The sequence below is a fragment of the Columba livia genome, chromosome 8, assembly GCF_036013475.1.
Source record: "Columba livia isolate bColLiv1 breed racing homer chromosome 8, bColLiv1.pat.W.v2, whole genome shotgun sequence".
NCBI lineage: Eukaryota > Metazoa > Chordata > Aves > Columbiformes > Columbidae > Columba > Columba livia.
The window spans coordinates 8,432,009-8,458,087 of NC_088609.1; the positions used below are offsets into that span (position 1 = coordinate 8,432,009).

Below are 26,079 nucleotides of genomic sequence, written 5' to 3' on the forward strand. Positions count from 1 at the left end.
GTGCGGGTAAATGCTATTCCCCTCCCACCCTTCCTTCCCTTTTATTCCCTCTTGGCTTCTTTAAAGATTGTAGCTCTTGTTTCACTCCCAAGAGATCCCGTCACACCTTTCTCTGGGCTTGATTTTATTGCTAGTGAAGCTTAAATACTTCTTGGACTTGGAGAAATCAATATTGCCCTGGTCCTACCAAGGCAGTGCTGGAGGGGGAGCAGTAGGACTGTGTCCTGCTGCCTGTGGCCATCAGGGTGGCATGTCCCCCTTCCCGTGCAGGATGCTGGTGGCACACAAGGGATGCTGAGAGAGGGACTGGAGGTGTCCCCAAGTGCCACAGGGAAGCTCAGCTATCATAATTTTAGGGGACTTTCTAGACAGCAGCCTATTGTCATTCTGCCAGGTATTCAGTTTCATCTGCTCAATACCCCTAAACATGCCCCAAAGTAGGTTTGTTGTTTTTTTTTTTCCTTTTTCTTCCAGAATAATGCAGCAATTTGAGAAACTGGTACTTTGCAAGACAGAAGGCCCCTGTGATAGGACCCTATAGGGATGTGACAAAAATGGGGGTCTCTGCCCTGAACCATGTCAAATGGGGAAAGCAAGTCATGACTGGTGCAGGGTTGCACACAGTGGGTCAGTGGCTACATCTGTCCCATGTCCTGTGTTGACAACATGAGGGTACAAGCCCTGGGCCAAAGACTCTGTCAGTGGTATGTCCAGCAGGGCAAAACCCTGAGGCCATTCCTTTTGCTGCATTGCTGTGTCGGCACATGTTACTTGGAAGAACATGTTTTTTTTCCAAAGAGATGAATGGAGAGGTTTGGGTTGATGGTTAGGCTTTTGGAGGGATCTCTCATGGCTTGTGGAAGAGGACAAAGGCTGTTATATTCATTGGATCAAAGCTTTTTATTTGTTTTGTTTTCGGGGTTGGTATTAGTCAAAGAAGCTGCAGAGAAGTTGAAGATGAGGATGTTCAATACCCAGTGGGGAGGTTGTCTGCTTCCTGCACCCTCTACAAGATGTTCCTGTCCATGATGAATGTCTAATGTCTGGGACTCTTCCCCAAGCCATAGCCTGCGACCAGGCACATGCAGGATGGGGGGCACCACCTGGGGCGAGGGGTTTGGCCCTGGCTGGGAGATGTGACTATTCTCTTATGGGACATTCGGGCTCTGGATCCATCACCGAGCTGCTGTGTGTCCCCGGGGAAGGTCAAACAGGGATCACCGGCCACGATTCAAACCTGGCACTTGGGGTAAAAGGTTGATGCAGTAAGTCTAAAAAGAAAACTGCTAAACAAGAAATAGACTCCTTTAAAAAAAAAAGTCCCTTGGAGAAAAGATATTTCAACCCCTTTTTGATTTATGACCTACTATAGGATATTGAGACATTATTTACAATCGATATATGCTCCTGCAAGGCTCCCGCCGGAGCTATAGACCCTGCCTGTTAGAGTGCAGACTGGTCAGCCCGCTCCACTGGACGTGCCAGCCTTGTCCTGCTGGAACAGGCTATAAAGCTGGCCACAGCTGTATATCTTTCAGAAAACGGACCTGGTTACACATGTCTTTGGGCAGCTGACACAGGGATATAGTTTAGGGCTAAGACAGCAGTTCGGTAGCAGAAATCAGGCATTCCTCAGCCTTGCCAATAATGAAATCTCTTGCGCAACATAGGGAGCTCCATGGCCTTAAAGGTGCAAAATGGAGTTGTTCAGTTGACTTATAATGGAATTGGGCCAATTTTGAAGCAAGCGCTGGGTTTTATTCCAGGATTTTATCTTTAAAGGGGGATTTGCAAACACTTTAAGGGGGGGAAAAAAAATTCATTCAGCGTAAAATTGCATCCTGGCCGAATTCCAGTTTGGGTAATTACATTCTCTTTCAGTAGTGGCTGCAGGACAAAGGGCTATTCATCACGCTCCAAAGTGCTGCAAAGGGCTCCCGTGTTCCACCGGAGAAGTGCCTGCATTCGAATCCAAGCAAGAAAGTTTTCTCCCTGTGCTTGAGGCCACTCCAGAGAGTAAATGGAGCTTGGCGCCGCTTTAGGATCCTTTTGGAGGAGATATAGGGGCAAGCATCTTGTCATGCGCTGCTCAGCCTCCAGCAAATCTGGGTAAGTAGGGTGCTTGGCAAAATAGATTCCTTCCAGCCTCGTGCGGCTCTCCTTTCACCCCCAGGACATGCTTGGCTTTGCAGAGTGCTGTCTGAGCTCCAGGGGATCTCGCTGGAGCAGAGGAGCTGGATTTCCTCACTGCAAACCTGCCATTTTGGAAGCGCCTATAGGCAAGAGATTGGGTCGCATCCAGCTGAGTGGGACTCAAGGACTTGGGGTGCATTCAGAAGTGGTGCTGGGGAGCCTGGAGGGATGTGGGTTCTCTGCCTTCCTCTTCCCAGGTCTCCAGCCAGCCAGTGAAGAAATATTTGCAACCCTTCCTCCAGCTTGGAGCGGCTCACACTTGGTGGACCACAGATCTCAGCAGAAGCAAGGGGAGGAGGCAGCAGCAGCTACGTGGGGTGAGGGAGCATCCCTGCCTGCCACCCGCCAGCTGACCTGCCAGGGAGCATCCTTGGCCTGTGTGCCTCGAGAGTGTCCCTTTAAAGCAATTTGTAGATTGTTATCCTGTATCATTAACCTAATTAGTGTAATTGCCACCATTTATGTAATGAGTATAAATACTGGAGGAATCCCATAATTAGAAGATGTAATTAGGTAATTAATAGATGACATGGTAACAAAAATCCAGGGGAAACTTTGCAAGGTGGACACTGTGTGTGTGTGTTTGCATGTGGCTATTCACACACACTGGTCCTGCCGGGGTCTGTCAGAGACGTGCTCTGCAGGTGGCTTCAGGTTGTAGCCCCTCTGTATTACACTGGCAATGCAAAGGGGCCTTCAGGTGACAGGAGAAGGCTCTCTTAGGTTTCCACAGATCTTGCCGAGGAGCTCTGGAGAGACAAAGAGCAGAGCTTTGCTTAGGGCAAAGAGCAGAGCTGTAGCCATTGGTTTGCCGTACAGACACTCTTTGCTTTCAGACCCTGAGAGGAGCAAGGTGAATTTAACAGAGGTCTGAGACTTCCCCAGCCCTAAGCCGGGAGGTGGTCTGAAGTCATATTTGCCCCATGGTGCCTCTTTGCTACAACCAGCACTGGAATAGCACAAAGGCAGCTCCTGCATATATAACCTGCCTGACCGGGGGGATGAGAAGGAGCCCCAGGGTTGAGTTTGGCTGCATGATAAAGCCTCATTTTAGTTCTCTTGTGGGTTTGTCTTAGAAAAGTGATCAGGGCTGGAAATTGTGTTTGTGCTGTGGAGAGCTGATAACATTCCTGTTGTAGCCAAGGAGCATTTTTTTAAGAAGTTTGTGAGCTGTGAGTGTTTTAACTGGACCCTTTCTAGTCATTGAAATGTTGACTTTTTCCTGCTGTTGTTTCTTGCTCTTCAAAGCCTGTTTGCACTTCTAGAGTACTTCCATGTCCAGATGCATCTGAAGAAAATAAGATGCAGTTAAGGAAATGTTTGTTGTTATTGTGTTTTTGTGGGTTTGCTTTTGTTTGTTTGTTTGTTTTCTGTTGTTGTTGAGGATCAGTTGGATTCCGGTTTGGCACCTGCTAGGAGATGTCACTACCACCAGCTTCGTGTCAGGAGGAGAAATCTCTCCTTCACACACACACACCCTCCCCTTTCCAACATTGCCAAGTGGTGGCTGTCTGAAGGGACCATCAGACTAGGATTTGCACATGTTTTCTCCTTTAGATCGCAACATATAAGGAAGAAGTTGACTTGAAAATGCCAGTGAACCAGGCAGGCCAGGTCTGACCCACCTTTCATTCACCAGACTCCAGCCCCCTGAGTAAAGGCTCCAAACCGGTTCTTCAGAAAAATAAAAAGGTTTTGCATCCTCCCAACGAAGCAGCTTCCTTTGCCACCCTGTGAGGCATTACCGCATGGCTGAGGCACTCTGCCTCCCTTCTGGCTGGCTCTGGAAGGGATCCTCTCCTCCAACCATTCCCCTGGGAAGTGCAGATGGACACTGTGGAGGAGCCAGTTCCCTTCTCCCTCTGACCCTTCTTCCTCATTGCCTCCTAGGAAGACCCAGTGATCTCCAAGCAAACCACCTCCAAGGACCCAGGGGTGAGCTTCTCCTCTGGGATTGTGCTTAATGTGACATTTTGGTGATGATGGTGGCACTTTGATGGCAAGCTCTGGTGCTTGTCTTGAAGTTGCAAGTGGTGTGGCAACATCGCAATGGCAGTTTGGAGATATGGGACCACTGGTCTGGGGAACATGTCTCTGGGAAGGCCTGTCTGATGCTGAGCACTGCTTGGATCCTTCTATATGCTGAAGGGAGAAGCTTGACTTGGAGGTGGTTTTTGTGGATTTTAGCTGGGCTAGGAGTGTGGTTAAGCCACCAGTATCTTGGCTGTGAGATGTCTCATCTGCAGAGGGTCTTAGGCTCTCTGCATGCCACATTGACTAGTCTATGCCAGCTCATTTTAAAGAAGCCATCAACCCTGTGGCTTTTACTCTTGCCTTCTCTGCCTCCCTTTTGGTGTATATCCTCTCCAAAACTTGAGCTATTTTGCACTCCTTGGGGGAGCACTGCAGCCAGCAAGAAATGACCCCAAGACATTCAACACTAGAAGCACCAGCACGTAGGAGATGTCAGTGGGGAGCTTGTGCAGGCGTTGGGTGGTCAGAGGCTGCTGAGTCCCCGGGACCAGCAGCTAGAGGGAGATATGACCCCACGCTGAGGGCCAGCCTGGTCTGTGCTGTGGATTCCTGTCCTAATGCCAAAGAAAATCCTCTTGCTTTCTAGCACTTAGGGTCCATGTAACGAACAGCCATAATGCAGACTTCATTACGTGGCATTAGTAATTCTCGAGATTAAAGACTTTTAAAATGGCTCCTGCTGGAATTTCTGCCAGAGTATTTCTTAGTCCCTGTCTACATGAGAAGTTTTATCAGGTGTATCACGATCAGTATATGCAGATCCAGTTACACCAGGAAGGCTCTGTCTAGACGCTTTAATTCCAGCATAAAAAGGGCCTTTTTTTTCCTTCAGCTTAAATTCACTTGCAAATGCCCTTCACAAAATCAGGGCTTGCTTTATCAGTATAAGAGCCTCCTTGTATGTGGTACTATGCTCAGATCTGTTTGATTTCCTACCTCAGACTGCATCAAAGCTCTCTCTGCCCTGAGGCCAGGGGTTTCTGCTCTCACCGTGGCCCTGGCTCATGGACATGGAGGTGGATTGGGGTTTGGCAGCTGCTTGGCTGGAGGTGGCTCTTCATGCCTGAAGGAAACACATGGTCTTGCAGGACGCTTCTGCAGTGCTTTTGCTTAACCCTGCTCTGCCCTGCTCTGCTTCCCAGCCCATTGGCCCATGATCCCCGTCCTTCCCACGGGCCACCATTCAGTGAAATCTTCCCCACCTTGAACCTCCTGTTTCATCTAGAAAGCTGGTTTGAGGATTTGCCCATTAAGACCAAAATTTGCAAGAGCCATGTTGCATTTTGGCTCATTTTCCGTGTAGTGAGCCCTGAATCCCAAATGATCCCAGCTTCAAAACCTGTTTTGAGGTCTCGCAGGCTGTTAAGATCAGCCCACCAGCTCTGCAGAGCTGAGATGTTACATCTCCTACCCTGCAGTCATGGAGGGTGGCTCCTGTGTGCTGGGTCTCTAGGTGATGGCCTATGAGGAGTATCTGCCTCTGCTCTGGGCCATCAAACCGGTGAGGATTGTTGCCATTTCTACATGTGCTTTCCTTGCCTTTGCCCTTGCCAGGAACCAAGGAACCAAACCCTTGTGGTCAAGAAGGCCAATGGCATCCTGGGGTGTATTAGAAGGGGGGTGGTTAGTAGGTCGGAGAGGTTCTCCTTCCTCTCTACTCTGCCCTGGTGAGACCACATCTGGAATATTGTGTCCAGTTGTGGCCCCTCAGTTCCAGAAGGACAGGGAACTGCTGGAGAGAGTCCAGTGCAGGGCAACAAAGATGATGAAGGTAGTGGAGCATCTCCCGTGTGAGGAAAGGGTGAGGGAGCTGGGGCTCTTTAGCTTGGAGAAGAGGAGACTGAGGGGTGACCTCATTAATGTTTACAAACATATAAAGGATGAGTGTCAGGAGGATGGAGCCAGGCTCTTCTCAGTGACAACCAATGGTAAGACAAGGGGTAACAGGTTCAAACTGGAACACAAGAGGTTCCACTTAAATTTGAGAAGGAACTTCTTCTCAGTGAGGGTGACAGACACTGGAACAGGCTGCCCAGGGGGGTTGTGGAGTCTCCTTCTCTGGAGACATTCAAACCCGCCGGGACACCTTCCTATGTAACCTCATCTGGGTGTTCCTGCTTTGGCAGGGGGATTGGACTAGATGATCTTTTGAGGTCCCTTCCAGTCCCTCGCATTCTGTGATTCTGTGATTTATTCTTGGGGCCATGTTCAAACTACCTTAACACAGACCTCCAACACGAGTGTGGAGCAGCTGTACATTGTCACTTGCTCTCCTTCTATGATAAAAACCATTTTTGCTGTCTTTCCATCTCCCCTTCAAGGTCTAACTCTGCCTGAGTCCTGCCAAGTTTCATTTTTTTCCCGTACTTCTTCATTTCCAGATGTGTCTTCCTTTGCTGCTCTCTCCCTCGGCTCATCCTTTTTCCTTTGTAGTCCTGATGCTAAGCATGAATAACCTTTTCCTGTTAAACACGGGTCCAGGCTCAAAGCCTTGCCTGAATGCTTGTCCCACCTGTGTTTCGCAGTGTAATTAAAAAATATTTGAAATTTCCTGCGTGTTCAAGTCCTTAAGCTCTTCAGTCCTGTTGAACATCTTAATAGGGTTGTGGTTCTGGCCTAGCTTTGTGCACCTTCTCCAGTGGATTTGATCTATGTATCCAGGATCAATCTGAAGTTGTCTTCTAGAAATAGCCAGCTGTTTGCCAGAGCTGTGGTTGTACAGGCACCAGAGGAAAGCCCCAGGAGCAGGTAGAGGTTTGGGTGTAAGAGGTTGGGAGCAGTTGTCTGGAGGAGGAAGAGGGAGCAAAGCTTTAATGGGAAGCAGTTATTATATTCCTCTGTGAGACTTGTCCTGGTTCAAAGCAAAATGATCTGAGGAAGTCACATGGTTTGTGTTAGGCGAGAGGATCCCAATGTTGTCATTTTTTTTAATCCTAACTATCTCTGTCTACACATTTGTTGGAAGTCAGGTTGCCAGGAGAGCGTTACTAAATAATTATCCTGTATTACCTTATGGTAACCTTTGCAAGAAAGTGTTTAGATAGAGAAACCGTGTGAACTAGTCATTAATATCTTATAGGTCACAGTTACGGATGTTGCATTGTGATGAAGTATGTATTTCTTCCTATTTCCTAGGAAAATGGGCTTGTAAGACAGAGTAAGATTTATGATGATCTTAATTAGTTATTTCCTAGCTTTCAAAATGTTTGGGTTTGAGAGATGATATGATAGATAATTAACTTGTTGTCACACAGTGACTTTTAAAATGAAATGTTTGTTCTCAAAATATTATTTATCTCATTATGCACCGTATGCATGCCATAGTACATAGACATGTATATATAGATAAATACATGCATGCACCAGCTGCGGGAGTAGGGAGCATGGGGTGGTGCTCCCACATCAGGCTGAGCAGAGGGTGCAGCCACCACATCCCTGCTGAGGAGGTTGTGCCACGTGGCTGCTGTCCTTGCTGTGCTTGTCCCTACTCTCCTGCTGGAATGGTGACCTGCAGAAGGGACAGGAGTTGGTGACATTCTACCCTGCTCTCTCCCGTGTGGGTTTGTGGACTAAGGTGAAGGCCAGAGAGGTTTTCACTTGCTTTTTGGTTCATCAGGAGAGATGTCCACATCAGCTCTGGGTGCTGTGGGACTAACCTTGCTCTCATCCCGGCAGTGCGGCAGTCAGAAGGGTGACACTTTTTTCTTTGCTTTGCCCTAAAAACAGCAGCCCAGGTCCTCCAAGGTCCTGTGCTAGCAGTTTTTTGGGAAGTCCTCCAGACCAGTAAGCTCCAGGGACACCTGCCAGTAACACGGAGCTGCTAAGAGGTGGGTGTTTGTGAGGTTTTTAACTGAACTAGTAAACTCGAAATGAAGGGAACTGCATCCCTCAGGGCCAGAGGGGGTTGCAGATAATCTCCAGGGAAGGCAGAGAGCAGGTTTGCGTTGTCCCCAAAGGGGGCTGGATGTGGTCCCCGAAGCCGTGGTCACCGCGATGCCTCGTCGCTGCAGGCAGCAGAGCTGCTGCAGAAGGAGAGAGGTCACCTGGAAGTTGATTTATTTTTTTTTTTCTTTCCCTTTCTTTTTGCATTTTTCATCAGAGCTTTATAAATAACAGACAAAACCCCTGGGGAAAAACCTCTCAACCAGAAGCCTGTTGCAAATACTCCAGGAAACGGGAGGGGAAGAGGGAAGGAAGGCTAAATTTGTTGGCTTTTATTTTTAACGAGAGCTATTTCAATCTGTTTTAAACCTGTGTAAAATTATTTAAAGCCGTGAGAAACTTTTGCCAGCGCCGTAGCAGCCTGTGGAGCCCAGCACTCGCTCTGGCCGCCGCGGCACAGACACGGTGTCTGCAGCAGCCGCTGCTCCGGGAGATGACGGCTCAGTCACGGCCAAGGCCATCATAGGGACGGGGCAGCTCAGGGACGGAGATGAAGCGATGTTTTTTCAAGGCCTCGCAAGATTTCTCTAGCAAAGCCAAGAGAGGCTTGAAACTTTCCAAAGAAACCAAAGGATGCATCTGCGAGCCCTCTCTTTGCTGCAGGGCTGTTGTACTTGGGTCCCCGGTGCGGCACGGTAAAGTTTAAGTTAATAAACCCAAATAGCCAAACCAATCCCCTGCTTTTATTTTGCTTTTTAAAAAATTCCATGACAACTTTTCCTCCCAACTGGTCCTTGCTAAGCTATGCTGTTTGCAACACCTGAAGTCAAAGCATATAAAATTACTTGGCAGCATCCCTCTAACAGTCCCCTGGCACTCCTCAGAGAGTGAGGGTCTTAACCTTGGTGTCCTGGACATGTGCCAGGGTAAGTAATTACATTCGGCCTCTGTAAATTAGCCCTGTGATCCTCCAAGCTGCACCATGGTGCATGATGCCCAGCACGCTCCAGCCTGGCACCAGTTGCATCTTGGTGTGTGGTGTGGAGGTCGAACACAGGGACCAAAGTGGACTTGCTTGTGCTAATGCTCCATTAAATTACTTTGGGGCTACGTGCACTATACAACAGATTCAGTTTTCAATGCTCCCACTTTGAGAAAAGGGAGAATGGAGAGGCCAGAGCTGACTCGGATGCGGCTCCCTACCCCAGTGGAGTGACCTGATAAATTGCCACCAGTCAGCTGAACCTCGGTAACGGCCTCGCAGCTAAAATTAGCTGAAATGGCATGAAGAGAATTGCTGAAACCTCCACAAAAGTGATTTAAGCTGAAGCACGTGACCTTGCATTTGTCACGGGCCGAAGCACACGTGAGCCTGCGAGCACAGCGCAGGTGATGGGCAGCAGGGTGTTAAGCTGTGTAGTCTCGAGCTGTACGTAACTCGGTGGTTGTACTGCATGTTCTACCTGTGACCTGGTCCCACCATTCCCTGGCACTGACTTGGGTTAACCTCTTCTGGAGGGACCCAGCTTGAAGGGTCTTCAGCTGGTGGCTGGTTCTAGCTGGAATGGACCTTGACATGCAGGAAGGGTTAATTTAAGATTAAGAACAATGTGTTGGCCAACCGTGCTGTATTTCCCAGTGCAGATGCCAAGCTAATCCTGCCTAATCAAGTCTGAGCTGAGATGGAGCATGTCTATATGGAGGAGGTAGATGATAAAGCAAACAGTGTTGGAAGGTCTAAGCCAGAGGAGGTGTGGTGGCACATTCCAGACTCTCTTGTCATTGTCCTTTTCAAAGGCTGCCTGCTTGGTGTTTAATTTCTGAGATGGGCACTAAGGGCTTTGGGATCACTGTGCCTCATCTTTGGAGAATCCAGTGGCCTTTGTCCGGCATTTGTCCCCTTCCCAGGCTGGCAGCGGAGGCTGTGGCTCCCAGGGTGTTCGTGGTGGGGTGGTTCCACCTTTGCGTGGCTGTTCTGTGTGTGGGAAAGGATTTCAAGAAACAATTGACCAAATGAAACCTCCGTAATGCTTCTAAATACTCAAACACATTAGACATGCCTGCCCAGCTCAGAGATAAATTAGAGCTATTATCACTAGAGCCCAGACAAACAAACGGAGGGCTCTCTCCAAACAAGCCATTCACTCAAGAGACTGGATTTACAAGGGTCGGGGAAGCAGCATGAGCTGCAGGCACCTGCTTCCTTCTGAAACCTCTTTCAATTGGTCATATTGACTGGTGGAGAGAGAAGGGGGAGAGCACAACTCTGCCCTTTGGGATCTGGGGAGTCACTTCCATGCAGGGACTGCGGTGCATTTTGCACTCTGTGTCCACAACCAGAACTGGAATTCAGACTCTGATCCGTTTTGCTTTTCTCCCACATGATGGTTGGGAGCACATCGGGGATGCCAAGGCCACTTTGTTTTGCCCTTGAATTTTTGTTACTGCTTCCAAGGAAGGATGGGGAGCTGAGTTGTTGGTAAGGTGGCATTGAGAGGTCAGTTCAAATCAGCATCTTGGGCATCAGGGAAACTGCCTGAAAGGGTAAACAGAAGCCAGAACATGTATTTTGGGCTTGGTTTTGCATGGCAGCTAAAGGAAGGAAGGAGCAGATGCAGAGACTAGAAGGAGTAAAGGAAAAAAGAGATCATTATTCTGGTTCCCTGGCTGCATTGGGCAGTCAGTGCTCGGTGGCACAGCCTGCCATGGTGGCCGGAAGCACCACGGTGGCCAGGAGCACCATGCTGGGGCTGAGCATGACGGAGGGTGGGACTCGGAGCGTCTGGAGAAGGGCCACGGCCAGCACGGGGTTTTGGCGCTTGGCCGGGCCCCCGAGCCAGCCTGAGTGTGATGGGGAGCCAGGCTGGGCTGCGAGGAGGGGGCTCTGCACCTCTGTGACCCTCACCGCCTCGCCTGGCACCTCAGGCCAGCGTCACCCGCAGAGGCTGTGACAGAGGGCATTATTCTTCTCTGAGAGATGCTCTTGAACCCAGATCTCCATCCTGAACCAGAGTGTTGCTTTTTGGAAGGCATCCAGTCTCCATGCATGACCTCTGACTGATGATGAATTTGCCATTTCCCTTGGTAACCAGACCTGGTGATTAACTGCCCTCACTGTTCAAAATTGTCTTTTATTTCCCATTCAAGGTTCCCTCACTCAGTGTTGTCAACTTTCACTATTTATTTTGGGTTTTGCTGCTTACTGTGCCTTTTACCTGTGAGCCTAACGAACATGCCAATCTCAGCTATTTTCACTCTGTGGGTATCTGGGATCAAGTCACGACGAAGATTTTGTTTGACTGCTGAGCAGACAGAGCCCTTTCAGTCTTTTGCAGGGTTGAGCACGGGCAAAGCAAAAGCTGTGCCTGCCACTGCCTTGAGCATCTCCCAGCACAGGGGATTTTATTTAAAGTCCCAGCCTCTGGACTTGCACCATTATAAGGACATTCCACTTTATTTTTTGCAGACACTTGAAAATTTGACCCCCAAAAAATGAAGAAAAAATAATAATAATTTGGGGATTTTTTTTTTTTTTTCAAGTGTATCAAGTGTTTTGGTTTCTTGTGAGTGGGAGAGGTGGTGGTTGCTGGCTTGGTGGCTAATTAGCAAAGCTGCAACCTCACCGAGGAGACACCATGGGTCTCAGGGAGTCTCTCCTTGCATGTGTGTGTGGTTCCTGCTGGCAGGGTAGACATTGAAATTCCCACAGCTCTTCCACCTGCACACTACCAGAGTAGGTTTAGTTGATGAGGGTGGCCCATCTGGTCATGACAGCATCTTCACCAGGTTCTTCTGCATGGTTGGCCAGGCTGAAGGGTGCAAGTGGCCTCACCGTCAGTGCCATGCATGTGGAGAAAGTATAAGTCTGGAGCGTTGCAGATGGAAATAGCAAGATGTCTTGTTTAAAAATATTGAAATTATGCGTTTCCCCCTTCTTCAATCCTCTCTTTATATTTGTTCCCAGGAAAAAAAATATTGGTGAGGTTGGATCCAGAGCAATAGTAGCTTTGGTGGCTGAACCCCAGCTGGTTTTCCATTGATTTAAAACTTCAGCAAGCCCAACTAATCGCAGCCCACCTTTCTTAAGTTTCTCCAGGCCTTGCAGTGAAGCTCTACCTCATTCACCATTTCCAGCTTCAAGATTTGAGTACTGACCTGCCATTTCTGCTTCTAAAAGGACTCCAGAGACTGGGAGTTTGGGAGCATGCTTCTAACCACTGTGTATATTGTGCATGTGTGTTAGCCCTTCTATAAAAGAAACAAACTGGTGGTCAGGCCCTGAAATGCCTGTGTATTTATTTAAAAAAAAAAAAAAAAGCTGCAGCAAATAGGGGTTGATGTCTTAGACTCTGGGAGGAAATGAAGCAAGGACGTGTGTGTACCTGTGTTACATGCACAGAAGTTTATATGGCATCCTATAAGGTGAAAGAGAGACCCACTTGTAGCATATGTCTATGGTTATTGTGTTTGCTTCTCAGTTATCATATGAAACCTAAATGAGGGGTCAGTACAATATTCTGTGATGGGCATGTCAGATAGCAGTGACTTGTGGTTTATGAAATGATCTGAGGAGCCCAGGAGGTAGGTTGTGTCCATCTGGCACAACCTGATGAACCACAGAGAGGCCGCTTTGCTTTCACAGAAAGATGCTTGAAGATGCCCAGCTCTGCTCCCACCCTGGTACCCAGGCACCAACGCTCAGGAGAGACACTGGTGGGGGCTCAGCTTCTTGGAAAATCATCTTGCTTTATTTATGTGATGGTGAGGGAGAAGTTTGTGTTTATATGTCGGTAAATTAATGAATTAGAAGACAACAAAACTAATGTTCTTTATTTTCTGAAGAGCAGACACAGTCTTGGTTTTCAGTTACTGCAGAAGTAATTGAGAGGTTTTCGTGGCAGAAAAGAGAGTTCCAGCTAGCGAAACCCTGTGAGAAAGAGTCCATGCCTCAGGCAGACAGACAGTGCAAAGGAAACAGAAGCCATGACTGGTATTTCGGCATGTGTGCAGGAGCTGAAGAGCAGAGTGGGGCCGGTGGGGCCAGCCCTGGGAACTGCGGACCATGGGACTGGCCTCTCTCACCCCACAGCAATGCTCTCGACGCCGACCAAGGCACGTCTTGCCCCTGGAGTCACTGTCTGAAAAGCACTTAGTGAGGCAAAAGAAACACAATGTGTTCTTATTTTTTAGGCTGTATCCATTCACATGTTTTCTCTGCAAAATGGGTTTCTTCCCTCTTTTTTGCGTTTAGCTGTTTGTGCTTGCCTACTATTCCCTGGCCATCCAGCATCTGGCAAAATGAGATGCTCAGCTTGTCTGGGGAGGTAAAATACAGCAAATTATGCTCATCTGGAAACCCTTTGGGTTTGAACCTGAGCGCTGTGCTTCTGCTGTAGCTCCGTGTCCAAACCGGTGGAGCTAATGACCTGAAACTGCGGGGAAGTTTGGACACAGGCTGCAACCCCATCTCCCGGTAATGCACTTCTCAGTGGATTAGGAGAAGCTTCCCTGGCAAACTGGGAAGGAGTCCAAGCTGAGGAGCTGGTGTGATAGGAACTGACAGGGCTGGAAATTTGATTTCTGACTCTTTGCGCATGTATTTCTTGTGAAAGAAGAAGAGGGAGAAGGAGCAAGGAGTGCTTTGAATCCTGCAATCATTAAAACCAATTCCACTTTTCCTGCCCCTGCCTGCCTCCTGATATGTGTGTGAAACAATCTTTACAGCTACACAGCCATCAGATGGTATCGACCCGGTGGTGGAAATTGCTATTGACTGGAGCTGGTGCTGCTCTCTGCACTTCCGTGGCTTTTAAAGTGACACTTCTTCAGGTGATTTCACTTTGCACTTGATACAGCCTGGGAAGCTGTGCCTCAAACAGGAGGGAAAGAGAACTCCTGGGATTTGTGTGTGCAACAAACACTGTTGCTCCTCTTTAGCCAGGGGAAGGGCATTTGAGCAAGTGGGGAGAGATGCTCATTCCAGAAACACTTGCCCAATGGGAAGATTCAGATATTTGTTTTGTTTTGTTTTGTTTTCCTCTTTTCCTCCTCTTTTTTTCCTCTTTCCTCATCAAGTGTTTCTTGTGTCCCACCACAGATTTTTCCTGTTGCAATTCCAGCACCAAGCACAGACCATTCTTCTACCCTTATGAAGGATCCACCTAGTCTTACATCAGCTGAGGATTGATTAAATTGATTTCTTGTTTTAAGGGGCACCTCTGATTATACATTATGAATTCTCTCTCATCTGTTCTGGGTTACAAAGAAGAAAGCAGCAAATAATAATATTTACCTATGAAGTCAAGTGTTTTGTGTAGCCTAAATAACTCCTCTCATGATCAAGCATGAAAACAGGGCTCCAGCTCTGGACTGTGAAAATGCACATTTTGTTTCCCTTGAGGCAATTTATGGTTATTTTAGCACTTGGGGTTGGAGTTAAGTGGTGGTGAAGGGAGATTATTAAAAAGCTGTGTGAAATCTAGGGCTAGAGTATCATCCCAGCTCCACAGAGTAGATCTAGCGCAATGCCATTCTCATGTCACTGGTATTGCTTGAGTTTCTGGTGCAGAGAAGGATCTATAACTGAGCAGATCCAGCCTAACCATGTCTACACGGGAAGGGCTGCTCTAGCTTGCTCTGTCGTTGAAATAACTCACTTGGATAACTTGACATCAAAATGCAGGAATGTCTTCACTGCTGTGAACCAAGCTTTGATCCTGGTGAGGGTCTTTCCTGACGTTGCTTGGGTCCATCCGCTCACAGACAAACGGTGCACTGTGAGGCTGTGATCTTCTAGAGCAGGCTGTGATGGTGGAGTCTCCCAGGTGCTCTTTTCTTCTGGGATGTTACTCCAGGGCTAATGACAGCACTGTGGCCAAGCTACATCATATAGGCTATGCAAACAGGCTGAATGTGCTTTGGTATGTAACACTTGTCTGGTCAAGGAGCAAAGCAGGTGCTGCTTGCAGCAGTCTGGCTTGTGCTTCTGACCTGGGACAGCTTCTGTCTTTCTTGTACCGACAGAGTCAGAGGTGCTGTTAAGAAAGGAATGGATGCTGGTGTTTCTCACAGAGCTCTGCCTTTGCTTTTCCTCCAGATTTATGTCTTTGACTTCAACCACATGGCAGTGCCCAGGAGCAGCAGCTGGCCAAATGTGTCCATGGTGCACACACAAGGAGTTCCCTTTCTTGTTATCTGGAACAGTGACTGCCTAAAGCTTCTGAGCCAGTGCCTTAGCTCAAATGCAAATAACCACTGCTATTAGCTCTGAGCAGTCCCTGAATGAGCCTTGATGTCAGGTCACAAGACCAACAAGTTGCTGAGGTTTAGGAGACATGCCTGTTGTTTCCCCACTCTCCACCACAAGCCCTGGGAACTGCTCTCCCTAATTTACATTGATCCTTGTAGTTCATGTTTTAAGTCTGACCCTTCTCAGCCTGGCTCTGTCTCAGCTGAATTGAGAGGAAGAAGTGTAAATAGAAAGAGCTGGATGTTGAGAGCATGTCTTGGTGGGATGGTTTGCATTCCCAGCATTGAGCAGGCTGGGAAGGGAGATGGAGCAGGGCTGGGAGATGGGGTTCACTGGGAGTCAGCAGACCTGTTGGCTGCTGAGGGTTTTGCAGGAGACGCAGTATGAGGTCTGGCCTAGGGGTGGTTTAACTTAACAAACACTGCCCTGCATGCTTGGGACAATTCTCTGAGGAGAAGATGCAGGCCATCTTTGTGGGAGAACGTGTCCCTTTGCTGCCTTTGCATCTGCTTCTCACCCTTGGGCTGGTCACAGCTCATGGGTTTCAGCTGGAGGGGTTGATGATTATGAAATATCCGTGTTCCCTTCCCTGCAAAATCAAAAGGCTGTGGCTTTCTTTGCCTTTCCTCCCTTTCCCCTCTGTTCATGGTGGTCTGCATCTCCCAGGATGCTGCTCATATTTCTCTCCTTCCAGCTCATTCCCATCCAGCTGCTGGGAACCTGACACTGCCTGTTCTGTGGGGACCTGGGATGCCTTTTCTCCTCGCTGCTCCTCCTTGGGCTCTGTCGGTGTCTGTCTCTCTACTCTAATTCTTGTGTTGCTTCAGAAATAGACTATCCAGCTGGGGAAAGAACAATTAGCTGGAGGAAGGGGCTGAACAGCCTGGAACACAGGAGGAGTTTTGGCTCTTTTATTTGAGGCCAGGGCAAGGTGAGTTGAGTGGGGTCTTCCCAGCCTTGAAATTCAGGCTCCTATGAAACGCCCACTCGGAGCCTCTAACATTTGAAAGCCAGATTTTTACTGTGAGAAAATTGGTAGTGCTTCAAATGAGGTTTATTGATTTTCATCCTTTGGGGACCTTCCCCAGTATACAACTGGGGGAAAAGTAGCATGTTAGAGTTGTCAAAAGCTTTTTGAGTTTTACATGTCCTTTTATCTTCCCCATTGCCATGACCATGGAACTCTCATCCTTTTTCCAGCCCTCTGGCAAATATCTTCTGGCCCTCTCCCAAAGAGCCTCATCTTGGGCACCTTGACTTTTGCACTCAATAAATGGGGGGTGGGAAGGTTGAAGCTGCTGCTAAATAGACTGATGTGGGAGGCTGGGGGCTCGTTCCAGAGCAGTGTCTAAGACCTCCACCTCCTTTGGCTCAACAGGACCTTCTCCCAAAGCCTCCCCATTGAACCTGACTTTTCATCCTCAGGGATGTGGCTTTCCATCCCTAGCAGGTGCTGTGTCTTTGGGCTTCACATCATTGCAAGATGTGAACAGTTTTTGTTCTGTAGGCTTTGCTCTCATTCAGAGCTAGTGAAAACCTGTCCTTTCTGGCTTCCCCTCTGGAGAACAAAACAACCTGCTCCCCCAGCCCAGCTTCCAGCTCCACATGTCCCACAGGAAACAGGTGCTGCTGGAGTGTAGAAATGCCCTTATCAAACAAGACGCCTTTGATAGTTTCTTTTTCTTCTGGTCTTAACCTGCCTAAGTCTTTTTGGGGTGAGATATGATATGCAACTTGACAGCAATTCTAGGTGAGATTTTTTTCCTCCTGGGAAAGCATGGTAAGAAATTAAGCTTTGCAGGTTTTCTGCCCAGTCGACCAGCGAAAGTAAAGTCCTTGGTGAACCTGGGCTGGGTCCAAGGGCAGGAGAGCTGCTGCTGTGATTTGTGGTTATTCTCTCTGCTGCACTGCCTCCTTACTCACAAGTGAGAGAGAAGTGGTTTTGACACCTCTTTATGACCTGGGAGCCACAGGGAAGTGGTGGTGACTTGTGTTCTAGAAAGACAAGTTCATCAACAAGGGGGGTGCAAGCATCTCTAGTTTGTCTGACCGTACGAGAATACAAATATTTTCAATTCATAGGAATTAAAGTGAAAATCCTAGTTTTAGGTTGCTGGCTATTTGAAATTTGGTGCTTCCCAAGGTGGTGTGCAATATAGTGGTATTACTGGGAAAGCTGTTGATAAGAGCAATAGTGAAAATGGATGTCTGGCTGTGAAACCTATCTGTCCTACAACCTTCAGGGCCTGCCAGGGGACGTGTTTCCTGGGCTGTGAAGAACCAATATGGGACACAATCATATATCAGTGATTATATCGATCACTGTCTCAGACCCATTCAGTCAAGGGCACCAGCACCTTTTGGAAAGGAATTGTCGCTCCTGCTCTGGGAGTCTGGGGAGGGTGTTGAACGCATTGCAGGGACTGTGTGTGAGGGGAAGTGACTCTGTTTTAGGGAATGCTGGTCCCATACTTCAATCAATTAGTAGAATGGAGCTGAGCAATGGGAGGGACCAGTCTGATAATAAGCAAAGTGCTCAAATATGGGAAGCTGGGTAAGAAGCCAAATGAAAATGAAATGAAAGGCTAAGGTCCAACTTTGGCAGTTGTGTAGAAAGCATGGGACAGCTGATAATAGGAAAGCCTGCAGGAACAGGAACACTGGGTCAAAACCCCTGTGAGAAGAACTGGAGGAATCTGTGAATGAGCCAAGGGGGAACATTTATCGAAAACCAAGTCAGCACGCTGGAGCTGTAGGCCTGCTTAACGCCACAGTAACCTAAGTCTCTCACTGTGACCTCTTTGCTCGCTGCTTTGTGGTGATGGCAAGCTTGAGAGCTGGTAGGGCTCTAGCTCAGAGAGCAGCGAAGGTCTCCTTGGCAGACCTTTGCAGGTGGGGACACTGTCCACCAACTCTACTGCTGCTGTTTGGTGAGGCAGAGGGGTTTTTCTCTGTCCCTTGATTCAGAGGGCTCCCTCCTGGCTGGTGAGAGTCGTCTTTGTGGGTAGCCCTAAACCCCTCTTTTATGAAGATGAAATCGGAATCCTGTGGCTTTTTGACTTTTGACTGTGGTCTTCCTTTGCAGCCTTTCTCAGCCTTGGAAATCTGTGGAAAGCTCAAGAAGGGAAAACCAACTTCTGCCTGCAGATGAACATCCACTTGAAGTAGATGACATGCTGGAAAACATCCCAAAGTCATGAGTCTGCATCTGAGACACAAAGAAAGTCATTCTAGATACCTATAGTTCACGTGAGGCAGCTCAAGGTAGATACTGTGTGATCACCTTCGGGTGATAACCTTGACTAGTGGCTCACAGAGATAAGGTACTTCTTGTCCCTCCATTTCCCCATCTGTAAAAGAAGGTGAGGGATGTGCCTTCTTAGTAAATCATCTGAAAATGGGCTTTTTACTAAAGTGAGCCCGTACCACTGGGGGTGGAGAGGTCTCATTTGGAAGCCTGACTTGTGAGATCTCATGGAGAGGCTGTGGAATATAGTCATGTGTTTGTCCCTCTCATGTGGCTTTCTCTTTTTAAAAGCGTTGTGCAGGATGTGAGACACACTCGATAAAAGTGAATTCAACGGCTATTTCATATCCTTTGAGGAACATCAGTATTGGCTGAAAGAGGGAAAAAGACCTTTTTTGTTGAGTCCGGAATGGACCTGCTTTTATTGAAGGACTCTTATGACTGCTGTTGTTGATATTTCCTCTGATAGCTTTTACCTGACTTGTTTTCAAAATCCTTGTTGAATCTTTTCAGTCTTGAAAAACTGCATTTCCCCACTGAAATTCAGGTTTGGGGTCTGGAAAAATGTCCAAAATGATTTTGCAGATGGCTTGCTGCGATGTAGAAGTCCCAGAAATAGGACATTCTGTAAGGGAAGTCACCTCTTTATTTGCAGGAGGGCAGAGAATTTATTTTAAACAATGCCATTTTCTTTCCCATTACAGACATTTTTGTGGGTAAAAAAATGCAGCAGTCTCTAAGAAAGAGCACGTGATTACAATTAAAAGATGTGTTGTGCTGTATCAGAAGGTAGCATTTAAACTGGGGAAAGCCTGAATATTGACTATAACTCATTGTAATTATACCATCTATTTCAAACATGTAAATATGTTTGGTAGCACTTACATGTTTATGTCAGCTATTGGGAAAAGCTGTTTTCCTTTTTGGTAAAACTTCTGATAGTAAGAATTTTGTTACTTGCATTTGAATTAGCGACAAACTACAAGTTCAGACGCAACAAATTTTGGTATGAACAGCAGTTGATCCCTCTCTCCTGTGGTTGTAGTATTTTACCTTCCTGCAGGTTGTTTAATAATTTTGTGAGTAGGAACTTTTAATAAGCTATGCATTGATTAAGACGAGTATTTCTTAATAGAATACACCATGACCATGGTAAAGTGTGATGCAGGGGATTGAGTGTGGCTGGGAACAGGGTGAGTGGGAGTCCATTTCTGGCTCTCCCACTGCCTGGCCAGTTCTTTCCACCTCCTTTAACTGGGATCAGCAATACTGAGCTCATTTTGAAAGGGCTTTGAGATCTACAGACTGAGATAACTCCAGAAGACCCAGGTACTTTGCTCAAGTCTAACACACACAACCCTGCAAAAGCCCAAACGCTGATTTAAGCTGGCACCGTGAGTGAGTGAGCATCTCTGCTAAAATTGATGAGAAAACTCCCTTTGCTTCTGGGGACCGGGATCCTTCACCGGGGGAAATCATTCTGAGCCTATTTCCCTTCCCTTTGACATTTTCGGTCTTATCAAAAGCTAAAGGAGTAAAGAAGAAGGTTAATGACTAAGCTGACAAATAAACAATCAGTTCAAAGCAGCAACACAACATTTCCAGGAAAATTTAAGAATCTCATCTGAAAACCAGTTAGGAATGTAAACTCTGCCACACTCCAACCCGAGAGAGACAATCCGTATGGAGCTCACTGTGTTGTGGGGGCTGCGGCGGGCTGGGAAATAGGAAGGGCTTTGGTTTTTCCCTGGAATGTGTTTGAGGAAAATTATTTTGGTCGTGGTGAACAGAGAAAGGCATTGCCACAGAGGTGTCTTAGGTAAAGCCACTCTGATGGTGTTGTGGACAATCTGTGCAGTCTGGGATGTCAGGGTTTGGACAGCAAAGCAAAAGAGCTTGTGGCTCTCCTCACCAAAAAGAAAATGTTTAAGGAGTCGCAGGCCAGGAGATCACTTTTGATCCCATTGTGGTGTGAGCACCTGAGCAATGATGATGCGGAGATGCTTCCCTCGTGCTCAGAGAAATAGTGTTTGGCTTTTGTTTTCAGGGGCTCCACTTTGCCACAGTAATGGTGCATTAACAACAGCTTGAATTTCATTTAATAAATAATAGGAATTATGCTGAGATGGAGCCAAGATTTTAAACAAGAGGCTCCAGTAAACATTTTCTTCAGGAATCTGTGATAAACCAAAGACAGCGTTAGACATACTTGGAGGGAGTGGGGACGCCAGACTTGGAATCTGTCCATCTGCTTCACCATTGAAACAAAACCACTTTATAACAACCACAGAGGAGAGGAAGCAATGCAGCTTGGCACATACACTTACTCTATGTGTGGTGGAAATGTTTATTCTTTATTTCAGAAAGATTTAGTGGGTGTAGAGATAATAGAGCATAGTGCTCGCTTGTGTCTTGGGGAAGGAGGGGTGATAGTGTTTGGGTTTTAAGGGAGCCCAGTGTCGGCTCCCATGGGGAATATTTTCGGTAATACCTATTGCAATCTCATGCACTTGGAAGGCAGGAGGAGGCGGAGGAATAAAATGTGCTTTTCAGGAGAGGTGGTGTAAAGGCCCCAGGATTAGTTATCTCTGACAGGAAGGATTTTACGGACTCCAGCAGATGGTAGAAGCAGAGTCCTGGCCATTTCTGCCATGGGATCCCTTGGAGCGGCTCGGATGTGCGATGCCGTGGGGCTGCCTGGGGCTCACCGACCCCACGTGTGCCTCGTACCCTACCCACGCCAGCTCCCCCAAGGGTTTTCTGGCTCTCGCTCTCTCCTGATGTACTGAGGCATCACACCGTGGCCTGAGAACCAGGGGAAGGATGTGCAATACAAGAGCCTGCAGGGCCAGCAGGCCACCACATCCCATGGTCCCCAATGTCCCTGTCCGTTCCCCTGCAGCCACCACTCCCTTTTCCACTGTGCACATTCAGCTCTGCTGTGCTGCCTCTCCTTGAAACCGCTCAAAATCGAACCTGAAAGCCCCTGGACTGACCTCTGGGGATGGGAGAGTCCTTGCCAGAGTTTGAAATGGCATGTGTCTAGACTTGGTGTGTGAGCAAGGGATGACTAAGTGTCTGAAAGTTAGGACCTTTGGAGAGGAATCCCTTGGCTCCTTGCTTCTTGGATGAAGTTCTGCTTGCTGTGGAGATAAAGGATATTTTTCTCGCGCCCCTCCCCCCCATTTTTTTTTGACTTTTCAAAAGAATAAAAAATATATAGATATGTCTTGGGCAAGAAAGTAGAAACCTTTGAAAAATTTTGGCAAATCAAGAAACAGAAAGAAATGTGTTCAGTGAAACATTTCATAGCAACAAAAATCAAAACATCTCATATTGCCTTCAACCACTTTAAAACATTTTAATGGTTCAAAAGAAAATTGAAAAGTCATGTTTTGCTTAAAACACTGCAAAGTGTTTCATTAAAAAGGAAGAGTGGAAGCAAAACAATTGCCTCACAATTTTGTTTCTCTTTGCAGTCAACGGGGAAGGCTTTTTCTCCAACCTGTGCCGAGGCCAGGGGCTGAGGCTGGGCCCATCTGGAGCTGGCAGCCCTCAGATCCGAGGAGGGATCTGATGAAAGCATCTCCTTCGCAATAAATTCTTCTATCATGGTAACTACCTTTTATTTATTCTGTTTCGAATACAAGTTTGCAGGCAAGCCTGGTCCCAAGGCCATCCGTGCTGACCAGCTGATGCCTACAGAGGTCTTTTTGGCCACAGCACAGTCTCAGATCCCAGGGACTGCAGAAGTGGGCTGGGGAAGTGCTTCTCCAGGGTGTGGTGGCCTGTAGGTCTGAATCTTCCTCTGGAGATTCAGGCTAGAAATGAGGAAGAAATTTGTTACACTGAGGCTGGTGAGAGCCTGGCCCAGGTTGCCCAGAGACGTGGTAGATAGCCCATCCCTGGAGACATCCCAGGCCAGGCTGGACGGGGCTCTGAGCAACCTGAGCTGGGTGAAGATGTTCCTGCTCATGGCAGGGGCTGGACTAGGTGGGCCTTTAAAGGTCCCTTCCAACTCAAACTATTCCATGATTCAATGCTCAGGTGTGGGATGTGGCACCGCCAGCCTGCGCCATGTGTTTGGGAAGGCCACACTTGCCAGATGCGTGGGTCAGAGAAGAGAATGAAGAGCAACGGCGCTGCGAGGAGACTTTGTGGCTGAGGCGAGAGGGAAAGATCTCCCTGGGGACTCCAGCGGAAGGGCGACCCCACTGCCACCCGGGGAGCGGGGCTGATGTGGGGACAGCGTGGGCAGTCAGAGCCGCAGAGGCATGGAGGCACTGGGGGGCTGTGGGGAGAGAGGAAGGTTGGATGTGGGGCCATGGGAAGGCTGAGAGGCGCAGGGCTGAGGCGCAGGGCTGAGGGGCTCAGGGCTGAGGGCAGGCTGCTGCGGGCCGGGGCCTGAGCGGGGGCTGAGGCGACACGCAGCGCGGCGCACGGCAGCCGGCGAGGGGCCCCGCACGCCAGACCCCCGCGGGGCCGCCGCTCCGCGAAGGCCCATCACCCTCCGCCCGGCGGCCTCGGCCGCTTTAAGGCGCGGGCGGGGCGCGGCCCCCGGCCCACCTCTGAACCCGGAGATTGACGGGCGGCCGCGGAGGAGGCGGAGCGGCCCGCGGGGGCCGGCCTTCCCGCTGCCGCCGCCAATGGGGCCGGGGGGGCGGGGAGGCGCCGCTGCCCCTTCCTCCCCCCGCCCCCCGGGCTCCTCCGTGCCAGTTTGAGGAGTCCGGAGCCGAACAAAAGCAGGCGGCGAGGGCCGGGAGCGGTGCGCGCAGGCCCGGCGGAGGGGGGGGCCCCGCTGCCGGCCGCGGAGCGGTGCGGGCCGCCAGCCAGCCCCGAGCCCGGCCTGAGGGTGGGGGGAAAGTTTGGAGCCCTCCCCCCGGAGCGCGGGGGGCTCCGCCGCGCTCCGGCCCCGGCAGCTCCGGCGCTGCCATCGCGGGTGGCCGCCCCGCTCCGCCCCGCCGCGGCCGTTGCTGCTGCCGCCGCCTCCTCCTCCTCCTTTGCGGGAGCAGCCCCTGCCCCGCCGGCCCCTGCCCCGCCGGCCCGGCCGCTGCCTCCCCGGGCGCGGGGCTGCGCTGCCCTGCTTTTGGAGTCGCCGCCGTTTCCCCTCCCTTCCCCGGAACCCCCCCCCTTCCCTCCCTCCTCCTTCCCTCCCTCCCTTCTCCCTCCTCCCTCCTTCCCTCCTCCTCCAGCAGCCAAAGGGATTTTTTTCCCCCGCTTTCTTTTCTCTCTCTCTCTTTTTTTTTTTTTGCATTTTTTCCCTCCTCCTCCTCTTCTTCCTCCCCGTCGCGGAGCCGGGCGCCAGCGTGAAGGATAAATAAAAAGCGAAGAGGAAGAGGCTGGGGAGGAGGAGGAGGAGAACGGGGGGGAGGAGGAGGAAAGAAGAAGAAGAAAGCGAGCAAGAAAAGAAAGCGAGGAGCCAGGCGGCCAGCCCAGCCGCGCCGCTGCCGGCAGCCAGGGCAGGAGGAGGCGGCGGCGGAGCGGGGGCCGGCGATGGATGACCAGCCGCGGCTGATGCACACGCACAGCGGGGTGGGGATGCCGGGGCACCCGGGCCTGTCCCAGCACATGCAGGATGGACCAGGCGGGGCGGAGGGGGAGGCAGGCAGGAAGCAGGACATCGGAGACATCTTACAGCAGATCATGACCATCACGGACCAGAGTTTGGACGAAGCGCAGGCCAGGTGAGAGCAGCGGGGGTTGCGGGGGGGCAGGTACCGGCGAAGTTTCCCCCGCGCCCCGGCCCGGCCTTTGTTGTCCGGCGGGGGCAGCGCGCCCAGCACGGGGTCCTGCTGCTGAGAAATTTGGGGGCCAAGAGGAGGAAAAAAAAAACCGGGACTGGCTAATTTTTCATTTTTCCCCTCCCCCCGCTTTCATTTTATTTTCTTTTTTCCACCTCCTAACTTCGTGGCGCTTTCCGTGGGTCGCAGCACCCCCATCCCGCTTCCCCCCATCCCTGCCGAGGGTCCCAAAGTGGGGCTCGGCCTGGCTTTTCCCAGCCTGTTTGGGGTGGGGGTTCATTCCGGGGGGAGATGGTTGTTGCGCTCTGCTTTGGGCGCCTCCGAAAGAGGCACAAACTGCAGCCCCTTTTTTTTTTCTTTCTTAAAGGTGTTAATATTTTTTAGGGCCCCCTTGTGATGTTATATTTAAGGCCGTGTTTTTGTGCTTGGAGGATATACATAGAAGATTTTCTTAATTGCAGAGGTATTTAAGAAGAAGAAAAATAAAAGGCTGTAAAAGCCAATAACCAAATTGCCCCCAGCTGCGAGCAGTGCAAACCTAATACACACCTTCAAAGGAGCTGGCAAAAGTTAAGGGAGGGGAATAATAATAATCCCCAAATTGAAGGCACAGCTGAAGGGATAATTAAAAAAAAAAAAAAAACAAACCCCAAACAACTTGCCCTAAATTGCCAGGGGTACACTTGAAATTTCTTCTGGGCCGCAGAGCTGCTAGGTGTGGTGTCCTTCTCCCTGGCATTCATGCCCCAAGCTGGAGCAGATTGTTAGAATACATTGTTCCTGGAAAAACGCACTGCACGGCCCCATAAACTCCCTTAATAAGAACTTCCAGAAGGATAAAAGTACCCTCTGAACCTCAGCTTACATCCTCCTCACCTTCCCAGCTTGCATAAAGCTCCTGCTTACCAAGCAGGCTTGTTGCTGGCCTGATGTTATTAATTTTCTTATGTTCTTGCAGGAGCAGAGTAGCTGTTAGGAACAAGAAATCATGCACTTTCTCCCCGGCAAGACCCAGGGCAGTGAGGTGATCTGCCTTCCGAAAGTTGCAGGAATTGTGTGTTCCTGCCTGGGTAATTTAGTGTAGTTAATCAAATCAATAAAACCGAAGCAGAACAGAGCTAGGAGAAGGTTTTATGGCTTTGCCTTGCTGGTCAGTTTCAGCTGCTTCCTCACAGTACTTTTGATTGTTATTATTTTTAATTCTGATTTGCCAAACATGCCATATTTATCAGTGATGTTTGGCTTTGCATTTCCTCCTTCCATCCTACTATTGCATGGTTGTTTTGCTGCCTTTTTTTTTTTCCCTTTCGATGAAGTTTTGGAAAGGTGCAAAGTGCCAGTATTATTTATAAGAAGGCCCCTACAGCGTATGTATGTGATTTGTATATACCCAAATGTCTGCACCCATCTGGGTGTGCTGATAAGGGGATGCTGTGATTCTGCAAGGGTATATACCTTTGAGAGACTTCATCAGATATATAAATCTTTTTAACATGTTGTGGGTGGTGGGGTAAGTAGTGTGAATGTTTGCCAGATGTTCACATCGTCTTTGCGTGTAATTTCGGTTGGTAAACAGAAATCCCGTAACTGGCGCCTGATAGCAACAGCCTTTTACACAACTAAACCCTTGGCTAAATGATCATATGGCTTAGGAGAAAATATAAAATCATACTGTTTCTTTGCCTCAGCAGGCTCATGGTGGGTTTTAAAACCACCTCCCCCAACTCTCTCCT

At 49.1% G+C, this 26,079-nt stretch overlaps 1 protein-coding gene and 1 long non-coding RNA gene across 4 annotated transcripts in view; both read left to right on the top strand.

The window, feature by feature from the left end:
* Positions 1-1,889: 1,889 nt before the first annotated feature.
* On the top strand, positions 1,890-23,108 carry LOC110363769 (uncharacterized). Its single transcript, XR_002422094.2, has 4 exons — positions 1,890-2,109; positions 18,444-18,622; positions 22,085-22,219; positions 22,653-23,108. It is a non-coding gene; the product is annotated as an uncharacterized LOC110363769 (long non-coding RNA).
* A 206-nt stretch (positions 23,109-23,314) lies between these two features.
* The window catches only part of PBX1 (PBX homeobox 1), a 126,149-nt gene continuing 123,384 nt past the window's right edge, over positions 23,315-26,079 (top strand). The window contains exon 1 of one of the 3 annotated variants that reach the window (XM_013368914.3): positions 23,315-24,289. In XM_013368914.3, coding sequence (XP_013224368.2) covers positions 24,099-24,289 — 191 coding nt within the window. In that variant the 5' untranslated portion in view covers positions 23,315-24,098. The remainder of the gene's footprint in view (positions 24,290-26,079) is intronic. The other 2 variants (XM_065071868.1, XM_013368920.3) reach the window with 2 other exon arrangements.